This window comes from Tachypleus tridentatus, chromosome 8 (assembly GCF_004210375.1).
Source record: "Tachypleus tridentatus isolate NWPU-2018 chromosome 8, ASM421037v1, whole genome shotgun sequence".
Lineage (NCBI taxonomy): Eukaryota > Metazoa > Arthropoda > Merostomata > Xiphosura > Limulidae > Tachypleus > Tachypleus tridentatus.
This window is the reverse complement of record NC_134832.1, coordinates 148,385,573-148,409,089: the sequence shown is the minus strand read 5'-3', so window position 1 is coordinate 148,409,089 and position 23,517 is coordinate 148,385,573. Positions and strand designations below refer to the sequence as shown.

General features: G+C 35.9%; 1 protein-coding gene across 6 annotated transcripts in view; it reads left to right on the top strand.

The window, feature by feature from the left end:
• Window positions 1-23,517, top strand: part of Chi (LIM domain-binding protein 2 Chi) — a 136,047-nt gene that overhangs the window by 28,091 nt on the left and 84,439 nt on the right. Inside the window, exons 1-2 of one of the 6 annotated variants that reach the window (XM_076452071.1) lie at window positions 1,503-1,863; window positions 23,093-23,456. In XM_076452071.1, the coding sequence (XP_076308186.1) occupies window positions 23,368-23,456 (89 nt within the window). In that variant the 5' untranslated portion in view covers window positions 1,503-1,863; window positions 23,093-23,367. Of the gene's footprint in view, window positions 1-1,502; window positions 1,864-23,092; window positions 23,457-23,517 lie in introns of those variants that run through there. The other 5 variants (XM_076452075.1, XM_076452077.1, XM_076452079.1 and 2 more) reach the window with 5 other exon arrangements.

Here is a 23,517-nt window from a genome sequence, read left to right as displayed (position 1 = left end):
CGCCCTAATATATGTAATATATCGATAAATATTTGTTTATTACTGTTTTAGAGACGGGGTACAAGGGGGTTACGAGAGCAGGGGGTTCTGGGAAACCTTATAAGTGCGATTACTATCTGTCCATTACGTTTTTAGAGACGGGGTGCAAGGGGGTTGTGGGAGAAGAGGGTGCCGGGAAACTTTATTAGTGTGCTCAGAGTTAGGGTTAGTATAATAACCCTTAAGCAAAGATGTAATGTGGGATCGCCTAGCCTAGAACCAACTGCATACAATTTATTATGATAGTAAAAATATAAATTCAATTTTAAATTTTTAATTCCGAATTATTTTATTTTATAACACCAACGTTTTTAGTAAAAAAAAACAATCAAGCCCATTAATCAGTGAAAACTAAGTTTCTGGTTTTGCTATTATTTCAATTCATGCTTTCAGTTTACGGACTAGCAACAATATTAGGTTATATTTTTATCTCCTAGCAACATGACATCAGAGCCATTCTTGAAACACACAATAGAGCACTAGCTTTCCTCTTTTTTTGAAAGCTGTTAATCTGATTTTTACCAACAATCATTATGTAAATAAGCCACGCGCTCATTTCATGAATGACGTTAATTTTGATTGGCTCACAAAGGAATTTACCAATTTTTGACTAGCTCGACTACACTTTCCTACCGCTTTGTTGGAGAAACTTAATTTCACATGTATTTATTTGAATTAGCTATGTATCGTGAGGTCAGGGTTGTTTATGGGATGGGGGTGGTAGTACCTCACCCCTAATATTTGACAGTCTATATATATACTTATTCTTTATAGACTCGCGTAACCCTTGTAGTGCCTGCCGTGCACCCTTTTTACGGTTTAGCAACCAACGCCCTCCAGTAGTACATCGGTGAGTCTACTAGAAAACGGGTTTAGATACCCGTGGTAGAAAGAGTACAGACAGCCCTTTGTGTAGGTTTGTGCTTTATGACAAACAACCACAACAGTAAACAACATAAACCAGTGAACTAACGCACTGCTTTTTGATGTTAGGCTCAAAATAACAACACATGTATTTCGACTCAAATGTTCCCCTCTAGTACAGCGATAAGTCTACGGATTTACAACGCTAAAATCAGGGGTGCGATTTCCTTCGGTGGACTCAGCAGATAGCCCGATGTGGTTTTGCTAAAAAGAAAACACACAAACACTCGACTCAAATATCTTGCAAGATATTTTGCGTACCGCAACAACGAATGCAGAAGTTAGTTGTGAAATATCCCACAGTCTGGGTCGGCCAAAAGCCTTGCTGTCGTATATTCACGCTCTACTTGTCGGAGACCGCTGTTCTGATAACGAGTGAGATTACTGAAGTGGCGACTAGCAGCGAAGCTTCAGTAAGCTGGATTTATCACAAACAGTTACCAAGCTTGGTGGGTTTATAATAGAAAATCGATATCAAACGGGTCATAATTGTGTTGGTGTCAGTATCTTGTGTTTGATAGGCTGGCACGCGGGCAGCGTTGGTTGTGGGGAGATTTTCTAAGCGTGTGGGGCTGGGGAAAACAAAGACAAGAGCTCCTCCATTTTCTTCAGACGGAGTGTGACACCCTGCCAGTCTGATGGGAAACTAAAAAAACCAAAAGTTAAAGCAAACTTTAATAATGTTATCTTTCTTGTGTAAAAGTTGGGTTTTCATCGGTCGTGTCCACCGTAGAGAAGTCTTGAATACATAAAATACTGTCTCTTTACGTTTTATGTCTGCGTATTAACAGCGACGAATCACAGCAAAGTGACAAGAAGTCGGCTTTCCTGGAGTTCCTGTCGTAAGAATCCTACCACAATGATCCTACATTTAAACTGTCGACTAGGAACTGTTGAAGTGTAAGTTTTTATGTATGAGAAATTTTTTTTTCTTTCTAAAGTCTCTCTCACAACAGGAACACTGGTCAGTGTTATAAGAATTAATACGAACTAGTTTCTTAATGTTGGTGTCAGGGTTCATGATAGGGTTATTAACTTTTACACTAAATAATAGCTTGCACTTATGTTGATGTTTCAGTAGATTATTTCGTTAAGATCAAAATAATTGGTAAAGATCATCCAATTGGGATTTGCTCCTAAAGTTTGGAGAACGTTCTAATCAGATGAGGTTAGATGCCAGGGATTACTTATTTCGGTGAATGTTTTGGACAAAGTGATAACGTAAAGGGTGAACTGTTCAATTATATAACTAACATTTAACTAGATAGGCCAGGCATGGAAAGGTGGTTAAGGCAATCGACTCATAATCCGAGGGTGGCGGGTTTGAATCCCCGTCACACTAAAAATGCTTGCTCTTTAAGCCGTGGGGGCATTATAGTGTGACGATCAATCCTACTATTCGTTGGTAAAAGAGTAGCCTAAGAGTTGGCGGTGGGTGGTGATGACTAACAGTTTTATCTCTAGTCTTACGCTGCAAAATTAGGGACGGCTAGCGCAGATAGCCCTCGTGTAGCTTTGCACGAAATTAAAAAGAAACCAAGTTAACTAGAAAAAAGGCACAACAACTTGGGATACGTTTAAGATTTTAAAAAATAAATACAGAAAATCGATAAACATTTTCAATTAATTAATTACTAGCTGGTTACGGACTTAGACTTAAAAATAGTCCAGTTAAATCTATATTCCCATTGTCCTCGGTCCGTGCCCCATTAACCTGTTCAGTGCCATGGACGAATTAATTCTTTCTCAATAATACCTAACTTCAGCGCTAGATGTCAGCACCATACATGCATTTGACTTACTTGCAAATTGTTTCACTTTCGATTCAAAATGGCGTCAAGAAAAAAGTTACAAAATGAAGAAGCATTAGAGTTGTATTGTAGCAGCTGAAATACTTGGCAGTCAACAGGTTATTAAGCTTGTGGAAGTATCATGTATTGGAAGCTGGTAACGAGTTGAGACAACACGCTTCGACAACGTTACAGCTACTCTTTTTCAGGTACTGGGTTTTGACTGTCTTTCGTGTAATACACAGATTGCTCAAAGTACCAAGCATCGGGAACGTGACGCATACCATGAACCTTAAGTTCACAATCCACTCTAATAACCACTAGGCCACGCCTAACCTTCTTAGTATTCACGGTTGTCACGAGCTTTACACGGAATGCGTGGGTGAAGAGTGAGGGATGTAATGGCGTTATCTCATTCTTTGATGATTCGGTTTAGTTGTATGGGCTTGTTAAATATGACGATGTTTATCTTAGAGCCCCATCTCCTCAAGTTCACCTTAAGATAAGCAAGAGTTAGAACCAAAGAGTGCTTGGTATTGGTTAAACTGAGGGTAATGAATACAGTTTAGACGCAGCTCTTCTCAAAATGTAAGCTTGTTCTACGTGGTCAGAGAACTCGATTTGCAATTTGTGGATCGCAAGTTCGAAACCCGTCACCGAACATGCTCGCTCTTTCTGTCATGGGAGACATTATAGTGTGATGGTTAATTCTACCATTCACTGGCAAGAATAACCCAAGAGTTGGCCTTTCCACTAGCATATAGATTAGGGACGGCTGGCGCAGATAGCCCTCGAGTAGCTTTGCGCGAAATATAACAGAGAAGCAAACAAAACACACCACGTTTTAACGTTCACTCTTTGTAGTGTGCTCGGTAAACGACCATCACAACAGAGGAAATCTCAGTAAACCACACCTTTAACACATCGTGATCAAAATGTTAATTTTTATAAATGCTCTGTGCAACAAAACAACGAGTTCATTTGTGCAACTAACAGAATGCAACTGAATTGACATATTCATCAATCTAAGAAATCCTTAATATATCTGCACGCCACGTGGCGTAACTTAGCATCTAACTTATAACTATTGTTTTCATACTATAGCGCAGAATAATGTGACTAGAAATGTCTGACAATTATTATATTCACACTGTGCCAATGGCGATGTATCGCAGAATGACGTGACTACACATGCCTGAAAAGTATTACTGTTTTCACACTGTACCAGTCACAATGCAACAAAAATAAAATCGACAAACAGCTTCCTGTCTCACTTGTTTCAAATGTCACGATCTACTGCGAATTTATTGTTTGTAGAAAGTAACGTAAACCCAATTTATTGTTGAAACGTTTAATAAGCACCAGATTAAAATATATTGCTTCAAAATAATATAACCAAAGTGGCAACAGTCCCCGTGGTGATGAGACTTTTAAACAATTTTAGAAACAATACCAAAGTAATAATACTCCTGTGACTCCTGGACTTGTAACAAACATTTAGACAACACGCCCAAAGCAACAATGTGTCTGTGCTACGAGACTTTTCAATTATATTAAAATAGCACACCCAATCTGCAAACTGCCCCATGGCTAGCAAACCTAAACATAAGGAAAAAATAAAACAGATAACAATCCAATCAACTTTTGATCATACGGAAATACGAGGTTCCGACAGTTACTTAGTAAGGAATTGTTCAGGAGGTTTAAAAATCCATATAAAGTCTGTAACATTAGAGCAACAGTCACAAATCGGACAGTACCTGTATTAACTTGTTTATAGTGTTATTATACATCACATGTCACGTAGTACCTGTATTAACTTGTTTATAGTGTTATTATACATCACATGTCACGTAATACCTGTATTAACTTGTTTATAGTGTTATTATATATCACATGTTAGGTAGTACCTGTATTAACTTGTTTATAGTGTTATTATATATCACATGTCACGTAATACCTGTATTAACTTGTTTATAGTGTTATTATATATCACATGTTAGGTAGTACCTGTATTAACTTGTTTATAGTGTTATTATATATCACATGTTAGGTAGTACCTGTATTAACTTGTTTATAGTGTTATTATACATCACATGTCACGTACTACCTGTATTAACTTGTTTATAGTGTTATTATATATCACATGTTAGGTAGTACCTGTATTAACTTGTTTATAGTGTTATTATACATCACATGTCACGTAGTACCTGTATTAACTTGTTTATAGTGTTATTATATATCACATGTTAGGTAGTACCTGTATTAACTTGTTTATAGTGTTATTATACATCACATGTCACGTAGTATCTGTATTAACTTGTTTATAGTGTTATTATGCATCACATGTCACGTAGTACCTGTATTAACTTGTTTATAGTGTTATTATACATCACATGTCACGTAGTACCTGTATTAACTTGTTTATAGTGTTATTATACATCACATGTCACGTAGTACCTGTATTAACTTGTTTATAGTGTTATTATATATCACATGTTAGGTAGTACCTGTATTAACTTGTTTATAGTGTTATTATACATCACATGTCACGTAGTACCTGTATTAACTTGTTTATAGTGTTATTATATATCACATGTTAGGTAGTACCTGTATTAACTTGTTTATAGTGTTATTATATATCACATGTCACGTAATACCTGTATTAACTTGTTTATAGTGTTATTATATATCACATGTTAGGTAGTACCTGTATTAACTTGTTTATAGTGTTATTATATATCACATGTTAGGTAGTACCTGTATTAACTTGTTTATAGTGTTATTATACATCACATGTCACGTACTACCTGTATTAACTTGTTTATAGTGTTATTATATATCACATGTTAGGTAGTACCTGTATTAACTTGTTTATAGTGTTATTATACATCACATGTCACGTAGTACCTGTATTAACTTGTTTATAGTGTTATTATATATCACATGTTAGGTAGTACCTGTATTAACTTGTTTATAGTGTTATTATACATCACATGTCACGTAGTATCTGTATTAACTTGTTTATAGTGTTATTATGCATCACATGTCACGTAGTACCTGTATTAACTTGTTTATAGTGTTATTATACATCACATGTCACGTAGTACCTGTATTAACTTGTTTATAGTGTTATTATACATCACATGTCACGTAGTACCTGTATTAACTTGTTTATAGTGTTATTATATATCACATGTTAGGTAGTACCTGTATTAACTTGTTTATAGTGTTATTATACATCACATGTCACGTAGTACCTGTATTAACTTGTTTATAGTGTTATTATATATCACATGTTAGGTAGTACCTGTATTAACTTGTTTATAGTGTTACTAAATCTCACCTGTCAGGTAGTACTTGTATTAACGTGTTTATAGGGTTAGTAAAAAACACATGTCAGGTATTACCCCTATCAAGTTGTCTATAGTGTTACTAAATCTCACATGTCCAACAGTACCTATGAAACTTTATCTATAGCCTTCCTAAATCTTAGATGTCATATAGAACCAGTGTTACCTTGTCTGTTGTGTTACTGATTCTCACGCGTCAGACAGTACCTGTGTTACCTTGTCTGTTGTGTTACTAAATCTCATGTGTCAGACAGTACCTGTGTTACTTTGTTTATAGTCTTCCTAAAAATTCAAGGGTTAGAGAGTAACTGTCCTACTTCGTTTGACAAAGTTATTTAAAATTACTCGAGTGTCAGACAATATCTTATCAATATTATTCGTCATATTTCCTTCAAATGATACATGTATGAATCAGTAACTTGTCTACGTCGCTGAGCTCCCATAAGAACTTGTGTTCATTACAGCTCTCCCATCTGTAGCTCGAAGTAAAGACAATTTTAAAATAAGTAAGTTGGCAGTTTGGATTTTAAAACAACGAAAAGTTAAATAAAGTATTCTAACTATAAAACACGTGATTGAAAATGGAAGAACGTGAGTAGATTTCACAAGTTCTCCTGTTTAACGTCTTTCTCTTGATTCGAGTGTTGCTCCTACCTATATAGTACAAAATTTCCATAATTTATTAATGGAATAGAATACGATACACAAGAGACAAATGGTTGAAGTTTGACATCTAATGAAAGTTAACACTTCAGGGTTATCAACGGCCAAAGACACTGTTAGTACTTCTCGACAAAGACACTTCATGGCCAATGACACTGTTAGCACCTCTCGACAAGGACATCGTTAATTTCTCCAAAAATTATCGCGCGATAAACAATCTCCGTCAACCTACATGTTAGTATATTCAGAGTAATTGTCCAAAATGCATTGTTTACTTACGTTTGTTTGTTTTATTCATTTATTTTTACAACTCGATGCTTCACCCACCTTCAGTCTCCTACATGCCATAAGCCATGACTGTTTATCTAGTTTTGTTCCTATTCTATTGAAGAGAAAATGAGGTTTAGTAGCTTATGGACGCCCTCTAGTGTATGTACTCTTTTTTTTCAAAACTCCTTTAATCGCTCGGCCTATAAAACAACATTTTATATAGTATCCTATCTTATCTAAACAATTTCTTCAAATCAAACATCAATAATCTCGTCCATCGTGCCTAACAGTCCCCTTTAAATTCAGTTAAAATTGAGTTAGAAGCCCTTCTACTAACATTTATGAAAACAGCCACACAGGTTTCAAAAGTAACGTACAGATAGATGTCTAGATTATTCCAGGCACCATGGAAGTGAGCTCATATTGCTGGTAGCTCTTCGGTCTGTTACCTTTGTATGTTTGTCTGAAGAACCTGATGTTTGTTTATCCTCGTCAAACTTCGCACCATCCCTGCTGCAAAAAACTATTGTTTTCCTGCTTTAATTCCTTTACGGATTAAGAACGTATCATCTTTCATTGATACGCTCATGTTTTAAGGTTAGCATCCATTCATTAGGGCGTCCATCCCTTTTAGAAAATTCCACATTCCACTCTTGTTTATTATATGTTATTTTTCTCGTTTTGTATCAGATTTACATTGTTTAAAATATAAAATGTAGACCACATAACAGTCAGATAACGACACATATTTATCATCGAAAAAAATTTTTGCAGGTTTTTTTTTAAAAAACCCTGGAACTAAAAATATATTAGGCCTATTCGCCATTCATCTACTCTCGGTTTTTGTCACGCTTTATTGTACTATAGTAAAATCGCACGGGACCGAGTAAAATTTCTGAATAAAGCAGGTTTTCTGGCTCAGACAATGAACATGCATTTCCTAAATTATATATAATTTTTGAGTGGAACGTTAGACTTGCTTGACTCAAGGGAAGTAAGACGTGACGTTTGCGAATTAAGTTATCACACTATTTATGTTATATTTATTAGAATAAGAACAAAAATAGACATTGAAAATATATATACAAGTACACAAAATCATAATCAAATTTATTTGAAGAAAGTGTCAAATTTTAACTATTTCCTTTTTTTAATGGACTTTCTCTTGCGGTTATAACAGAACACCAGTTTTACGGCGTTTTCATAAAGTTCATTTTCCCCTTCATTTTTGCATACAATTTGATAGAATTAATATAACTTAACACTTGTGATGAAGTAGGAATTTCTATTTCCTCACTACCTCCTCCATTTTGTTCATCGTCGGAATCTCTCACACTGTTACCATTTAGCGATTCTATTATAGATTTTAAATCAGTTTCATCAGTTTTTGTTAAAACATTCTTGACAACGTTCATAAAACTTTGTGCTCACAGAATCATCTGCATCAATCTTCTCAATCAGAGTTTGGATTTCACTAGAATCGTCATAACAAACAACTTCTCCACAATCTCCGCCATTATCAGAACAAATCCACAATTTTGAAAGCACTTTATTACGCATTCATCTTTGCGTATTTGAATGACTTAAAAATACAATTGCATCTAACACGTCAATTTTCATGGTCATTTCAGATTCTCTCTAACAGCTCCCCATTAGTACAGCGTTAAGTCTACGAATTTACAACGCGAAATCAGCGGTTCGATTCCCCTCACTGGGCTCAGCAGATATCCCGATGTGGCTTTGCTATAAGAAAACAAACAAACAATCTCTCTTGCAGTCGTCCATGTTTACAATAATATGCTGAAGCATCAGCTTTCTGTATTTCAATTTTATACACTGTATAATTCCATTATCTAGTGACTGTAGAGTTGATGTTGTACATGGAGGTAGAAAGACTAAACGAACATTTTAAAGTTGAACTTTTGGATGACAAGTTGTATTATCTAGGATAAGTACAATATTACTATTTTCTTGTTCCATTCTTTTGTTTAATTTGTTCATAAATTCCTCGAACATAGCACTTGTAATCCACGCTTTATTATTCGCTTTCCATTCCACAAGAAGTTGATTCTTCCTTAAATGTTTGAAACAGCGCGGATTTTCACTTTTACATATTGCCCATGGTTTCTCTAGTTTATCATCAGCAAATATAGAGTCAAACATTTTATCGAATAGCGACCTCAAAAATATGAACGGCAGAAAAAATAACAGAATATATTTAACCAATATTTACTGTAACAAAATGTCTGATAATTTATTAATATGTAAACAAATTATTAATTAAACAAAAATTTATTAATATTTAAACAAATTATTAATTAAACAAAAATTTATTAATATTTAAACAAATTATTAATTAAACAAAAATTCATTAATATTTAAACAAATTATTAATTAAACAAGAATTTATTAATATTTAAAGAAAGTATTAATTAAATAAGAAATTAATATTTAATAAAAAAACATTTTTCCGCCTTACTCAGGTTCTAATCCTACTTGTTGATAGATGAGGTAGGTTTGTTTGTTTTTGAATTTCGCGCAAAGCTACTCGAGGGCCATCTGTGCTAGCCGTCCCTAATTTGGCAGTGTAAAACTAGAGGGAAGGCAGCTAGTCATCACCACCCACCGCCAACTCTTGGGCTGCTCTTTTACCAACGAATAGTGGGATTGACCGTCATTGAAGTCATGCACCCTGACTAAAATTATAATACAGTCACATACGATGTCTATAATTATACAACAACCACACCGACTGAAGTCATGCACCCTGTCTAAAATTATAATACAGTCACATACGATGTCTATAATTATACAACAACCACACCAACTGAAGTCATGCACCCTGTCTAAAATTATAATACAGTCACATACGATGTCTATAATTATACAACAACCACACCGACTGAAGTCATGCACCCTATCTAAAATTATAATACAGTCACATACGATGTCTATAATTATACAACAACCACACCGACTGAAGTCATGCACCCTGTCTAAAATTATAATACAGTCACATACGATGTCTATAATTATACAACAACCACACCGACTGAAGTCATGCACCCTATCTAAAATTATAATACAGTCACATACGATGTCTATAATTATACAACAACCACACCAACTGAAGTCATGCACCCTATCTAAAATTATAATACAGTCACATACGATGTCTATAATTATATAACAACCACACCGACTGAAGTCATGCACCCTGTCTAAAATTATATATAATACAGTCACATACGATGTCTATAATTATACAACAACCACACCGACTGAAGTCATGCACCCTATCTAAAATTATAATACAGTCACATACGATGTCTATAATTATACAACAACCACACCGACTGAAGTCATGTACCCTGTCTGAAATTATAATACAGTCACATACGATGTCTATAATTATACAACAACCACACCGACTGAAGTCATGTACCCTGTCTAAAATTATAATACAGTCACATACGATGTCTATAATTATACAACAACCACACCGACTGAAGTCATGTACCCTGTCTAAAATTATAATACAGTCACAAACGATGTCTATAATTATACAACAACCACACCGACTGAAGTCATGCACCCTGTCTAAAATTATATATAATACAGTCACATACGATGTCTATAATTATACAACAACCACACCGACTGAAGTCATGCACCCTATCTAAAATTATAATACAGTCACATACGATGTCTATAATTATACAACAACCACACCGACTGAAGTCATGCACCCTATCTAAAATTATAATACAGTCACACACGATGTCTATAATTAGACAACAACCACACCGACTGAAGTCATACGCGCTGTCTAAAATAAGAATACAGCCACACCGACTAAAGTCACGACCCAGCCATGTACTCTATGTAAAATTAGAATACAACCAAATATTCTAAAAGCAGTGTACAATTAAATCGCCTAAACACAGAATGAATATACTAGGTTAAAAATCCAAAGTGGAAAGAGAAGGAAAGCCATCACCTTCTGCACTTCTTAACATGCGCTTCCCTCGTAATTGTGTTCCCCGCTGGGACAGCGATAAGTATTTGGATTCATGATGTCTACAATCAGGCGTTCGATTCTCCTCGCTGAACACGGCAGATGACGAGATGTCGCTTTACTATAAAAAACACACACACACACAAGAGGGCTATATGCACCAGCCGTCTCTAATTTAGCAGTATAAAACTGGAGGGAAGGCAGCTAGTCATCACTACCCACCGCCAACTCTTGGGCTGCTCTTTTAAATACGAATAGTGGGATTGACGAAAACATTGTAACGCCTTCACAGCTGAAACGATGAGCATTTTTAGTGTGACGGGAATTTGAACTTTCAACCTTCAGACTACGAGTCGGACCAGAATCAGCTTCTGATCATGGCATATTATTTACCATTAATTAGTGTTTGTATTATTGAAAGCTTTCGGGACTTGCTAACAATTATCAGTCTGAGTATATTTTATTTGCTCTCATTGTTAGGTCAGCACGCTTACGACGTTAAAACTCGGGTTTCCATACTCCTGATGAACAAGGGCGCAGATAGTCCATTGTGAAACTTTGTTCTTGACAGTAACAACTTCTTTTACCCGAGGCATTCCACGACGGATTAATTATTGTTAACTGAACACAGTTTATTTAAACACAAAGTACAAATAAAACCAGAGAATAGAGATATATGTATCTAGAATATTTTAATATCTTCTGAAGCTAAACGCACTTAGTAGCAATTCCCTTGGAACCACTTCGCGCTCATTTTGGTGAAGGTAATCTCTCACCACAAGCTAATGCAAGAAGAATTGGTGAAGAACCACAGGGGCAATCTTAAACCACATATATTTATGAATATTTCTGCCTTCCCTCACCATCCCACCTATACACTCACAGAGAGAACCGAATGTGATCCAGTGATTAGCGTGACGAATTGTTAAGCTGAGGTAACTAGTTCGCGTCCCTTTATCGCCAAGAAAGAAAAACCATGCCCCACTCTTTGGTGGTATTGAGTGTGTTATACGATTGACAGACCATTCGTACTATATGATCTGAAAAAAGAGTAGTCCAGCATTTGAAGTTAGGTGGCGCTAACTACCAGCCTTCCTTTCAGTCGGTCACTCAAAATTAGAGACGGCTAACTAACGCAGATAGTCTCACCCTCACCGTATGTGGACAATTTGGTTTCCAAGGCAATGTCTAAGTAAACAAAGCACAAACGTCCATTACAGTTGCACGTAATTTCAGTTTCTTCGGCTATCTCTCTGAGGACAAGAATAGTTGATTTCGATCTGATACTGGAAGTTTCGCCAACTTCAGATATACTTGTTTATTATATTCTTCACAGTATCAATAGATCACCATAGCAATGGCCGTTTATACTAGGTTTATTCCTTTTCATAACCATGGTCTTTTTACTTTGCAGATGAAGCCTTTGCTTCTGATTGGTTGGTTTCGAAGAATTCTGACGCCCAGAAGGCTCCTGTTGTTAACAATATCTTTATACGAACAATATTCCTCGGTCTGGGTTTAACGCAGTTCTCCAGTCATGAGGTTACCGTGGTATTACCACTCTTCTAGAATCGCCCCGAGCGAAATATTTATCTGTTAACCCTTAAACGGTGACCATCATCGATTGATGTTACTGCTTTCAACATTCCCGCTATTTAAGGGCTAAACATGTCGCCCGTAGCACCGAGTCTCGTTAGCCACTGTATTACTATATAGGCTATTTATATAAAGATCGAATTAACCTTTTGTACAAATTTGGTATTAAATTTTATGTAAAAAAATATGTTGAAAAAATTTATGAATTATAACTGCATTTATACAATACCAGTATATTGTTACATTTGTACAATACCAGTATATTATTACATTTGTACAATACCAGTATATTGTTACATTTGTACAATACCAGTATATTGTTACATTTATACAATACCAGTATATTATTACATTTGTACAATACCAGTATATTGTTACATTTATACAATACCAGTATATTATTACATTTACACAATACCGGTATATTATTAGCATTATCAACTTAAATATGATCTTAGGTTGTTATAAAATTGATGTGATTACAGATGTATGTATGTTCTTTGGTCTATTTACTTCATAAAATATTCTTTGGCTATAAGTAATTTATGTATCGCCCATTCATAAATTTGTGCGATGAAAAAGCGTTAGAGTTTTTTGTTTTTTTTTACCTTGGAGCGAGTGTTGCCATAATTCGTTGAATTCAAGTTTTGGTTTAATAATAATTGTTTGCAGAGTCTTGTTTTAATATTCTTAAAGAGCAAAAAACTAGAAACAAAAATTCCTTCAACTCTTCCTCCTGATGAAGACAACTGGTGAATACGTCGAGAACAAGTAATGGTTCTAAAATGTGAATAGGAAACTAAAGATGTTTGGTTTGGCTTTGAATTTCGCACAAAGCTACACGAGGAATATCTGCGCTAGCCGTCCCTAAATGAGCAGTGTAAAACTGGAAGGAACGCAGCTAGTCATCACCACTCACCGTCAACTCTTGGACTACTCTTTTACAACGAATAGTGGGATTGACCGTCACATTATAACGCCCCCACGGTTGAAAGGGCGAGCATGTTTGCTGCGACAGGAATTCGAACCCGCGACCCTCGGATTACGTGTCAAACGCCTTAACCCACCAGGCCATGCCGGTGTAAAGATTTCAAACTACCCCTGTTTTCAAGTTACCCCCCCCCCGGTAATATGAAATTGTTTTCAGAGTATCGGGGGAGTAACATGAAATCGATCTTAAATTACCCCCTGGATTTCAAATTACCCCCTCTTCTAACGCCAAAATGACAAACATAATGATTGCTTTTAGTATTTGAAATGCGTGTCGAGTACATATCTAAGTACATGATAATAGGCCTATTATTTCTTTTATTAAAATTGATGACTTATATAAGATAAAAGGTATTTTAAGGGCTCGTCCTCGCCAGACCACAAGGTCTACATACTGTCTTCATTCAATATTTTGTAATTTATACATATTATTATTTTTTATTTCTTTATGCGCACTGAAATAAAAATGAGTGATTGATAGCATGAGATATAAAACATGATAAATATTCGAATTTTACATTATTATTAATGTGTTAATTTCATTTACACACACTAAGTGCAACAAAATGCCTGGCATGGCCAAGCGCCTAAGGCGTGCGACTCGTAATCCGAGGGTCGCGGGTTCGCGCCCGCGTCGCGCTAAACATGCTCGCCCTCCCAGCCGTGGGGGCGTTATAATGGCACGGTCAATCCCACTATTCGTTGGTACAAGAGTAGCCCAAGAGTTGGCGGTGGGTGGTGATGACTAGCTGCCTTCCCTCTAGTCTTACACTACTAAATTAGGGACGGCTCGGTGCAGAGGGCTAAGAACCTACTCACTTAAATACTTGTTGAAGAATCCGCAAGCGATTGCGGCCCTATGTTCCTTGATGGAATCTAATGGTGATGACTAACTAACTAAACTAAGTGCAACAAAAACGTCTAGCTTCTTAATAAACCGTTAAAACGAGTCTATCAGGAAGGGGGTAGTTTGAAATCAAGATAAGATGAAATAGATTTTGTCCTACGCCCCGGTTATATGAAAACGAATTCAAATTACTGGAGGGTAACATTTACAGGGGGTAGTTTGAAATTGTTACACAGGGCCAAATTCATAATTAATGAAAGGTTATCTTTGGACACGAAAAGTTGTTTCCTTTGTATATATCTTTTTTTAAACCCCAAAACGCCCATTAAAAACAGCAAATCACAAACTGTGAAACCGTAAATTTGTATGTATTTCATCATGAACCCAACAAATCTTCATGCCAAATTTACTCAAGATCCATCAACAGGGGTGAAGTAGTGATTAAAAAAAACCGCAAAAATACTCATAAAAACCGTAAAATGTAAAACTGAAAATTTGTGTGTATTTCCCCATGAACCTAATGAACCTTCATACCAATTTTGGTGAAGATCCATCCACATCCTGCAAAGCATTTACGTGGACATACAACAAACAGCACTATTATATTTATATAGATAGCGATAGTGCATTCGATCTGCGTATGACGTATTCATGACGTCATACCTGCACCCTAAGAATAGAGAAAGATAAATTTCTCCATGATGGGAAACGAAGACAAAACAAGAAAATCGTGACCGCTATTGCAACTCTACATGCACACAGGATAAACATTTCACGAGCTTGGGGGTAGCACATCGCGTAATAAAAAAGTTTTTCCAGTATCATTTAGGCAAGAGTCCCATTATAGTATGATAACCTACACACAATTAAAGCAGCAAACATATAAAGAACGATTTTAATTGTGAACAATAAAATGAATGTGTGTTTTTCTATACATAAAGTCGTGTTCATTAAATTTCATCGATTGACTAGAAATAAATCAAAATTGTTATAAGAGGATCTGTGGGGTTCGTAGCAGTGGGGAAGTACAACAGAAAATCAGAGTAGGTCGATATTTCCTCAAAGTTTCATCTTAATGAGTCTTAGCTACCAAAAGCAGGGACAAGATTCAGTAAAGCTTCAACATTGCTATTAAGTATTTTCCATTCTCTATAGATTACTCACCTGTCTTTAATTTCCATGAAGTTTCTATTTCTTTCTGGTGTGCGATAAACTTCGTGCCCATAGCTGTGCATTGCGATAGATTTTTTTTTAATAGACATAAATGAAGTTTCAGGTTGAGTAGTTGTCTTTCAATTCAGAAAAAAAACAACAACAAAAAACTGTAATTAATGGGCTGAGGAAGAAGTGCCATTAGCAGACTGTATTAGAATATTAAGGTTTAGTAGCGGTCTGAGATGCAGGGACAACACGTGTGCATGCTTACCTCGAATATTGACTTCCCCGAGTTACTTTGCTTACCTCGAACATTGATTTGCCTGAGTTACTTTGCTTACCTCGAACATTGATTTGCCTGAGTTACTTTGCTTACTTCGAACATTGATTTGCCTGAGTTACTTTGCTTACCTCGAACATTGATTTGCCTGAGTTACTTTGCTTACCTCGGATATTGATTTGCCTGAGTTACTTTGCTTACCTCGAACATTGATTTGCCGGAGTTACTTTGCTTACCTCGAACATTGATTTGCCTGAGTTACTTTGCTTACCTCGAATATAGATTTGCCTGAGTTACTTTGCTTACCTCGAATATTGATTTGCCTGAGTTACTTTGCTTACCTCGAATATTGCTTTGCCTGAGTTACTTTGCTTACCTCGAATATTGCTTTGCCTGAGTTACTTTGCTTACCTCGAATATTGATTTGCCTGTTTAAAATAACTCTTCGTTACTACAGACGAAGAAAAACCCTAGATGGCAACTCCATGAAAAAATGTTGTGCAAATACGTTGGCGAAAGAAATAAACTTTATGTTAACTTTCGTATAAGAATATTAAACGTAAAGACAAACAGAAAGCAACAAAAAATTGAAAAAAAAACCATAACAAAATGATCTAATTTAATTTTGATTGCAATATCTGACTGAAACTTGTGGAAACAAAATTGAATAATAATTGATAAAGAAAACTTATCCACTTACATTATTCATGAAGTTATCATATCTGATGCTATTAAAAACTTATCTGGTGTGTATAAATCTGTGCAGATAATAGATGTTATTAAAACTGGACTTTCTAATGTGCTATTCTGATGTATTCTGCCTCTGTTTTGTAGCAGTTTATTTGTTTATGCATCTTATAATAAGATATGTGTAGTTTCTTGAGCGACACCTAGGTTATGTTTCAGTTAGATTTCGCAAATGTAAATAAAATTTGTGTGTGCTATTGTAGTAATGTCAAACATTAATAAACATTTTATGAAAAACTATTTAAATGAAGAATCTTCAAAGAAAAAACAAATTATATTTTAAAATTTCTTAGATTTCATTTACTGCGTATTAAAGCGTATACCTTATTGTAAATTATATTTATAACTGTATCATTATGGCTCGTCGACCGACCTGATTCCTTAAAACGCGAAAACTGCGGGTTCGATTCACGCGGCAGACAAAGCTTAGATAGCTAACGTGTACAGCGGTAAGTCTACGGATATACAACGCTAAAATCAGGGCTTCGATTCCCCTTAGTGGGCTCAGCAGATAGCCCGATGTGGCTTTGCTATAAGAAAACACGCACACTAGTATGTAGCTTTCCGCTAAAACAACAACAAAAACAGACTCTTTATATTAACCGATATTTTTACAGGTTCACGGTACATATTCACCAATTCTTGTTTGACCTAGCAGTTGGGTTACCGACACACTAATAACTCGCCCATAATTCCAAAGTTGAGAGTTCGTTTAAGCGGTAACGGGATGTGAACCATAAACCTTTAATTTATTATCCAAGCATGGTAACTTTTACATCAAAACGCGATACGTAATACAATTTCCTTACAGCAGAGGAGAACGTAACACATTCATGATGTAGTTTCTCTGCTGGAACTAAACAACACGTGTAATGTAGTTTATCCGTTACTAAACATCACACTGTGTGACCGGTTTTTTTTTCTGTAACATACAGCTAAAATATAACTTTTATATAAGAGGTGAACGCGTTTCCGGGGTGGTACATATGTTATATAGTCATCTAAGACATGAAATCTTTAACAATTTTGTTAAAATTATTATTTTGTTAGGCCTCTTTTTTAGAAAGTTAAATTTCCTTTTATATAAAATGTGCAAATAACTTGTTTTTCATACTTGCATCTTAATTACACTATGTAACACAAATTTTGTTCCTGAATATTATGTGTTATTTCTTAATTACTTATGTTGTAAAAGTACAGAAAATGGCCATTATTCCATTCAAACTTTGCTTTTATGACCAGGATAATAGAATTTAGAAATTAACCTATTTTCTATGTAAAAACAGGAAAAGTTGCACATTTTCATTTACATAAGGTCTGAATAAACCAACATATGAATCAAAATTTACATGCTTTTATACTAAAGTTGTACAAGAATGTTTAGAAGTGAGTAGTATTTTGAGATGGCTGCTTTCTCTATGGAGGAGTGGGAACAGGGAGCTCAGGGCAGTGTGACACTGGGGCGATGGATGATGGAAGGTCTGGATACATGATAGCAACTGCATTCTTGCCAGCCGGATGTTTGGAAAGGTCCACCATACAGAAGTAACAATTGCTTGAGTGGTCAGTGGGTTCACGCCAAATTCTTGGAATAGTGAACTTCACGGCTCTCTTTCCTCCTCTGTATCGTTCTGCAAAAGAACAAAATAAAATTGTTATTATGAAGAATAAATTTATTTCATCCACAACTAATGTGTAAGAGGTTCATGCAAAATATTTTGTGATATTTTTTCTGTACTATTAGAAATTAAAAAAATTAAAAGATATTTAAATTTTAAAAGGTCTAAAACTTGTATAATATAAAATCTTACTATTCAAGCAAGCAGACATTGTCCGCCTTACCTTCTAGAGTGTTTTTGCAGTGCTTGCATGTAAAATGAGGTGCCCAGGGTTTGTCTTGATCCCCGAGAGATATGCCAAAATATGCCTTGTAGGCTTCACACATATTAGCAGATGCTATCACAGAGTACTTATTCGCTCTTGTCTTCATAAATTGACCACATACATAGCAGAATGCATCTGAAGAATGCTTGCAGCATCTTGATGTCATCTCTGATAAAATCAGATAGGTCTATGTGTTCACTTAGGCAGCTAAAACGAAACTGAAGTGGTGAGTGGTGAGTGGTGAGCTCCTGTATGTTTGTATGTGTGTGTGTGTGTGTATATATATATGTATTACTAAAGAAAGTTCTAGAAAATTCTAAAAACTTCTTAAATTCTCGTAAGTTCTACAACATTCTAGAAAATTCTTGTAAGCTCGAGAAAATTCTCTATCAGCTACTCAGCACTGAATCTACCTGGAATCTTCTGGAAAATAGGTAAATTTGAAAATTTCATTACCCAGGTCACAAAAGCAAAGTTTGAAGAGAATAATAGGTCTTTTCCATTTACTTTAGGCACAAGCAACTGGGAAATAACACTTTCTGCCCAGGAACAATAAAAAGTAAAACTTTTGTTACATAGTGTTATTCATTTTCGATACTTCAACTGTACATAATTCTGAGGTTACTCACTAGGGTGCCGTGTTTCTTGAATACACTGCACAACAAAGTTTTTGCTTCTTGAACACTGTTGGCTGTCCCTTATAGATTTTTTGGTTGCTGATCACGAAAATCACATCCAAATTTGCCCATCACGTACTGTTTCATCGAAATCTTCAGTCTTGCTGCAATGAAAAAACTATATCAGGGCAACTGGAATCCGTCAATGCTTGCTGACTACTGTTGGACACTGCAACGTGATGCACCGGACATTGAATACAAACGAAAATCAGGAGCAAAACACTTTTAATTATGTTGAACTTAATAGCGTATTAGAAACATAAACGCAATTAAATACGTTATTGCCTGTAAACAGTTAACTGTCTATTTCTCAGAGTTCCTACGTGATGAGGCAAAACCAAAATTATACCCACCAGGTACCTGTCACAATCAGCAAAAACTTTTCAGAAAGCAAAACTTTTAAAAAAAAATTTGTTGTACAGTGATATCAAACATTTATGATATATATTATATAAATTCTGTATGGTCCATCCATCCAAGACATATCACCATTTACCTCACTGAAACTGGCTGTGTTATTTGCAGCCCTGTCTATTGACAATAAAAATAAAACGTTTGTTTGTTTTTTGAATTTTGCACAAAGCTACTCCAGAGCTATCTGCGCGAGCCGTCCCCAATTTAGTAGTGTAAGACTAAAGGGAAGGCAGCTAGTCATCACCACCCACCGCCAACTCTTGGGCTACTCTTTTACTAACAAATAGTGGGATTGATCGTCACATTATAACGCCCCCACGACTGAAAGGGCGAGCAAGTTTGGCGCGACGGGGATGCGAACCCGCGACCCTAAGATTACGAGTCGCACGTCTTAACATGCTTGGCCATGCCGGGCCTATAAATAAAACGTCGGTTATATAAACCATAAATAAAATTGAAGCAATATTTCATTTTATAAACACAAAGAATTTTCAGTTTTAACATTTTACTTAGATGCTTGATTAATTTAACAACAGTCCATTCTCGCGTGCGTGGTCTCTGAGGTGTAAAATAAAATAGAAACTTCTGTAAATATAAAATACGTTCATTTACAGACAGAAATATATTAGATAGTAATGGTGGAATCACCGAGGCAGGTATATGGATTATTCTACACCCGATACTTCGTGTAAATAAACCCTTTGTTTTAATCTATATAACAGTGAAAGCTGCCAGTTTGCTATCTGTTTGGTTACTGGGCAACCTAATCGATAACGATCCGCAACAATATGTGATACTTGACATTTACCATCTGGTTAAAAAGCAAAACTCTTTTGAGAGATAGAAAATGGGCAGGTGGTTGAGGCGCTTAATTGGAAAATACGAAGGTCGCTGGTTCTGTTCCACCAAATATGTTCGCCCTTTCACTCATGGGGGCGTTATTATGTAACGGTCAGTCCACTATTCTTTGACAAAAGAGCAGCTTAAGAGTTGGCGGATAGCTCGAAATTCAAAATAAACCAAACTAATCTTTAATTCATCCTTGGATTTATATATCTTCTTTAAGAGTGTTTGTTTGTCTTGTTTCGCGCAAAGCTACACGAGCCGTTCCTAATTTATCAGTAAAAAACTAGAAGTCAGCTAGTCATCACGACTCACCATCAACGCTTGGGCTACTCTTTTACCAACAGTGGGATTTACGGTCACATTATAACGCCCTCACGGCTGAAAGGGCGAGCATGTTTGCTGTGACGGGGATTTGAACACTCGACCCTCGGATTACGAGTCGAGTGTCTTAACCACCTGGCCATGCCGTGCCCGCGAATTAAATAACGCATCTTAAGCGATGTTTCTCTGTCTCTCCTCGTTCTGTCTCAATCAGGTTTGCCTTAGTTTTTCTTCAGTTAGTGCTAACTTTTTCTAGAAGTGTTTGTCATCAAGTTAGAAATGTGTAGCACCTGTATCTCTTAGATTTATGCGAGTGAACCTTCATAACTACATTTCGTTACAAAGAAGTGTGCTTCTGAAGGAACTGTGCAGTTCGTTACGAGGAACTACACAATCTATATACTATTCAGACATCAAATACTTCAACCTTTTGTCCAACTGAAAATTCTTTCAAAAACAGCTGTTTATATCTACTGTTTTCCAGTTGTGTAAGACACACATGAAAGAATAGCACCACTACAGTTCGTTGATTTGCTATAAAAACGTCGGATGTGTTTCTTTTTTGGGGGAAGAGAGGAAAGACAAGGAACAGGAGACCCTGAAAAATCTTATTCGTTTTCGTCAGATAGTACAGTGTGCAATGATCTGCCAAACAGCCTTGAAAATACTGCATGAAACTGACTCAAGGTATTGACGGATCCAGAAGAAATCCAAGTATTCAGTTAACGTTATGATCACAAATTCTTAAGCCTAAACGCGATTATCCAGCTCCGTGCCTTTTGAGACTTTATGATGTTGTGATAAAGTCTGAAAAATCTGGAACTGGATGAAATTGTTGTAAGGCCAGTGAAATGTGGAAATTCAAGATTAGACTTTACCTTATGTGTAAATACACAATTTTTTATAATTAGTAATGTAGTATTAGTAGTGTGGCGCGCTTGACCTCATTGTTGAATTTGTTGTTGTTTATATGCGCAGCTACACGAGGCTATCTAACATAATTTCCAAGAGTTATTGTAGAGTAAAAACAGCTACAGAACAGCACCCTCGGGTATGTTTTGGAGTGTTCTGTCCTAACCGAGCAATTTAATTTGATTGTTATCTTGAAGTGCACCCACGACCTCAAAGTGGAGAGCACGTTTTTGCAGCAACAGAATGCGAACCATCAAACTTCAGATCCTCACATGTTTCCCATGTGTTAGTATCGCAAGTGAAGGTGCTTTTTCACTCACTTTATTTTAAGTAATGGCGTTAAATGTAGAAAAAAAAATTACAAACATTAATTTTACCTTAAAAAATGAATAAAATTTACACTAAACAGCAAGTTTACCAGCATGTACTAAAATACTTTCTTCTCAACTTTGTGCTGCCATCTGTTGAATAGGATAATTAATATATATTTATGCGAATACATACTTTTAAATTCGCATAAGATCGTTAGTGAAACACGCACGTTAATTGAGAGTTTTCAAATGATTTATGTTGAAACGAACAGTGATGTAATTTTATTATTGTTGAACCCCCTTTGTGTAATATTACTATAAACAATATTAGAATGTGGCGTATTTCTTAATTTACTCTGTTTTTCTCACATCTTATTGCTACTCTGTTTTTCTCACATCTTATTTTTACTGTGTTTTTCTCACATCTTATTTTTACTGTGTTTTTCTCACATCTTATTGTTGCTATGTTTTTCTCACATCTTATTTTTACTCTGTTTTTCTCACATCTTATTGTTACTATGTTTTTCTCACACCTTATTGCTACTCTGTTTTTCTCACATCTTATTTTTACTGTGTTTTTCTCACATCTTATTTTAACTCTGTTTTTCTCACATCTTATTTTTACTCTGTTTTTCTCACATCTTATTTTTACTGTGTTTTTCTCACACCTTATTGCTACTCTGTTTTTCTCACATCTTATTTTTACTCTGTTTTTCTCACATCTTATTTTTACTCTGTTTTTCTCACATCTTATTTTTACTGTGTTTTTCTCACACCTTATTGCTACTCTGTTTTTCTCACATCTTATTTTTACTCTGTTTTTCTCACATCTTATTGTTACTATGTTTTTCTCACACCTTATTGCTACTCTGTTTTTCTCACATCTTATTTTTACTCTGTTTTTCTCACATCTTATTGCTACTCTGTTTTTCTCACATCTTATTGTTACTGTTTTTCTCACACATTATTGTTATTATGTTTTTCTCACATCTTATTATTACTATTGTAAGAGTTTTATCACATTTAACTTGTAACAACATTTTCTAATCTTTTAGATTTCTCCTGTTCATTCCTTGTGTGATTTTGATCAGCGCCACATTGCGGACGTAATATAGTAACTGCCACCATAACGCTGGACGAGGGAGGTTGGAAAGGCCCCCTTCTCCCCCATTCCCATCACCATACGGGACTCGGGGGGCCAGCGGTACCTTCGGGAGTTCCTGGACAACCTCATTCCCTGCACCCCACCAGCCTGTCATACGGACATCCGCCATATTCGTCAATTGTAACAGTACCAAACAGCCCCGTTCCTCAGTGTCATGCTGCACCCATGCCAGGACCTATGCCGCCCCATCATCCTGGACCTGGGGTTGTTTCTCACCCGCCTGGCATGCCTGATGGACGCCCCTTGGATCACGGGTAAGGATATCTTCAGTGTTATCACTGGTTTGAGACAAACGTGTTTCCATAAAGCGGAATA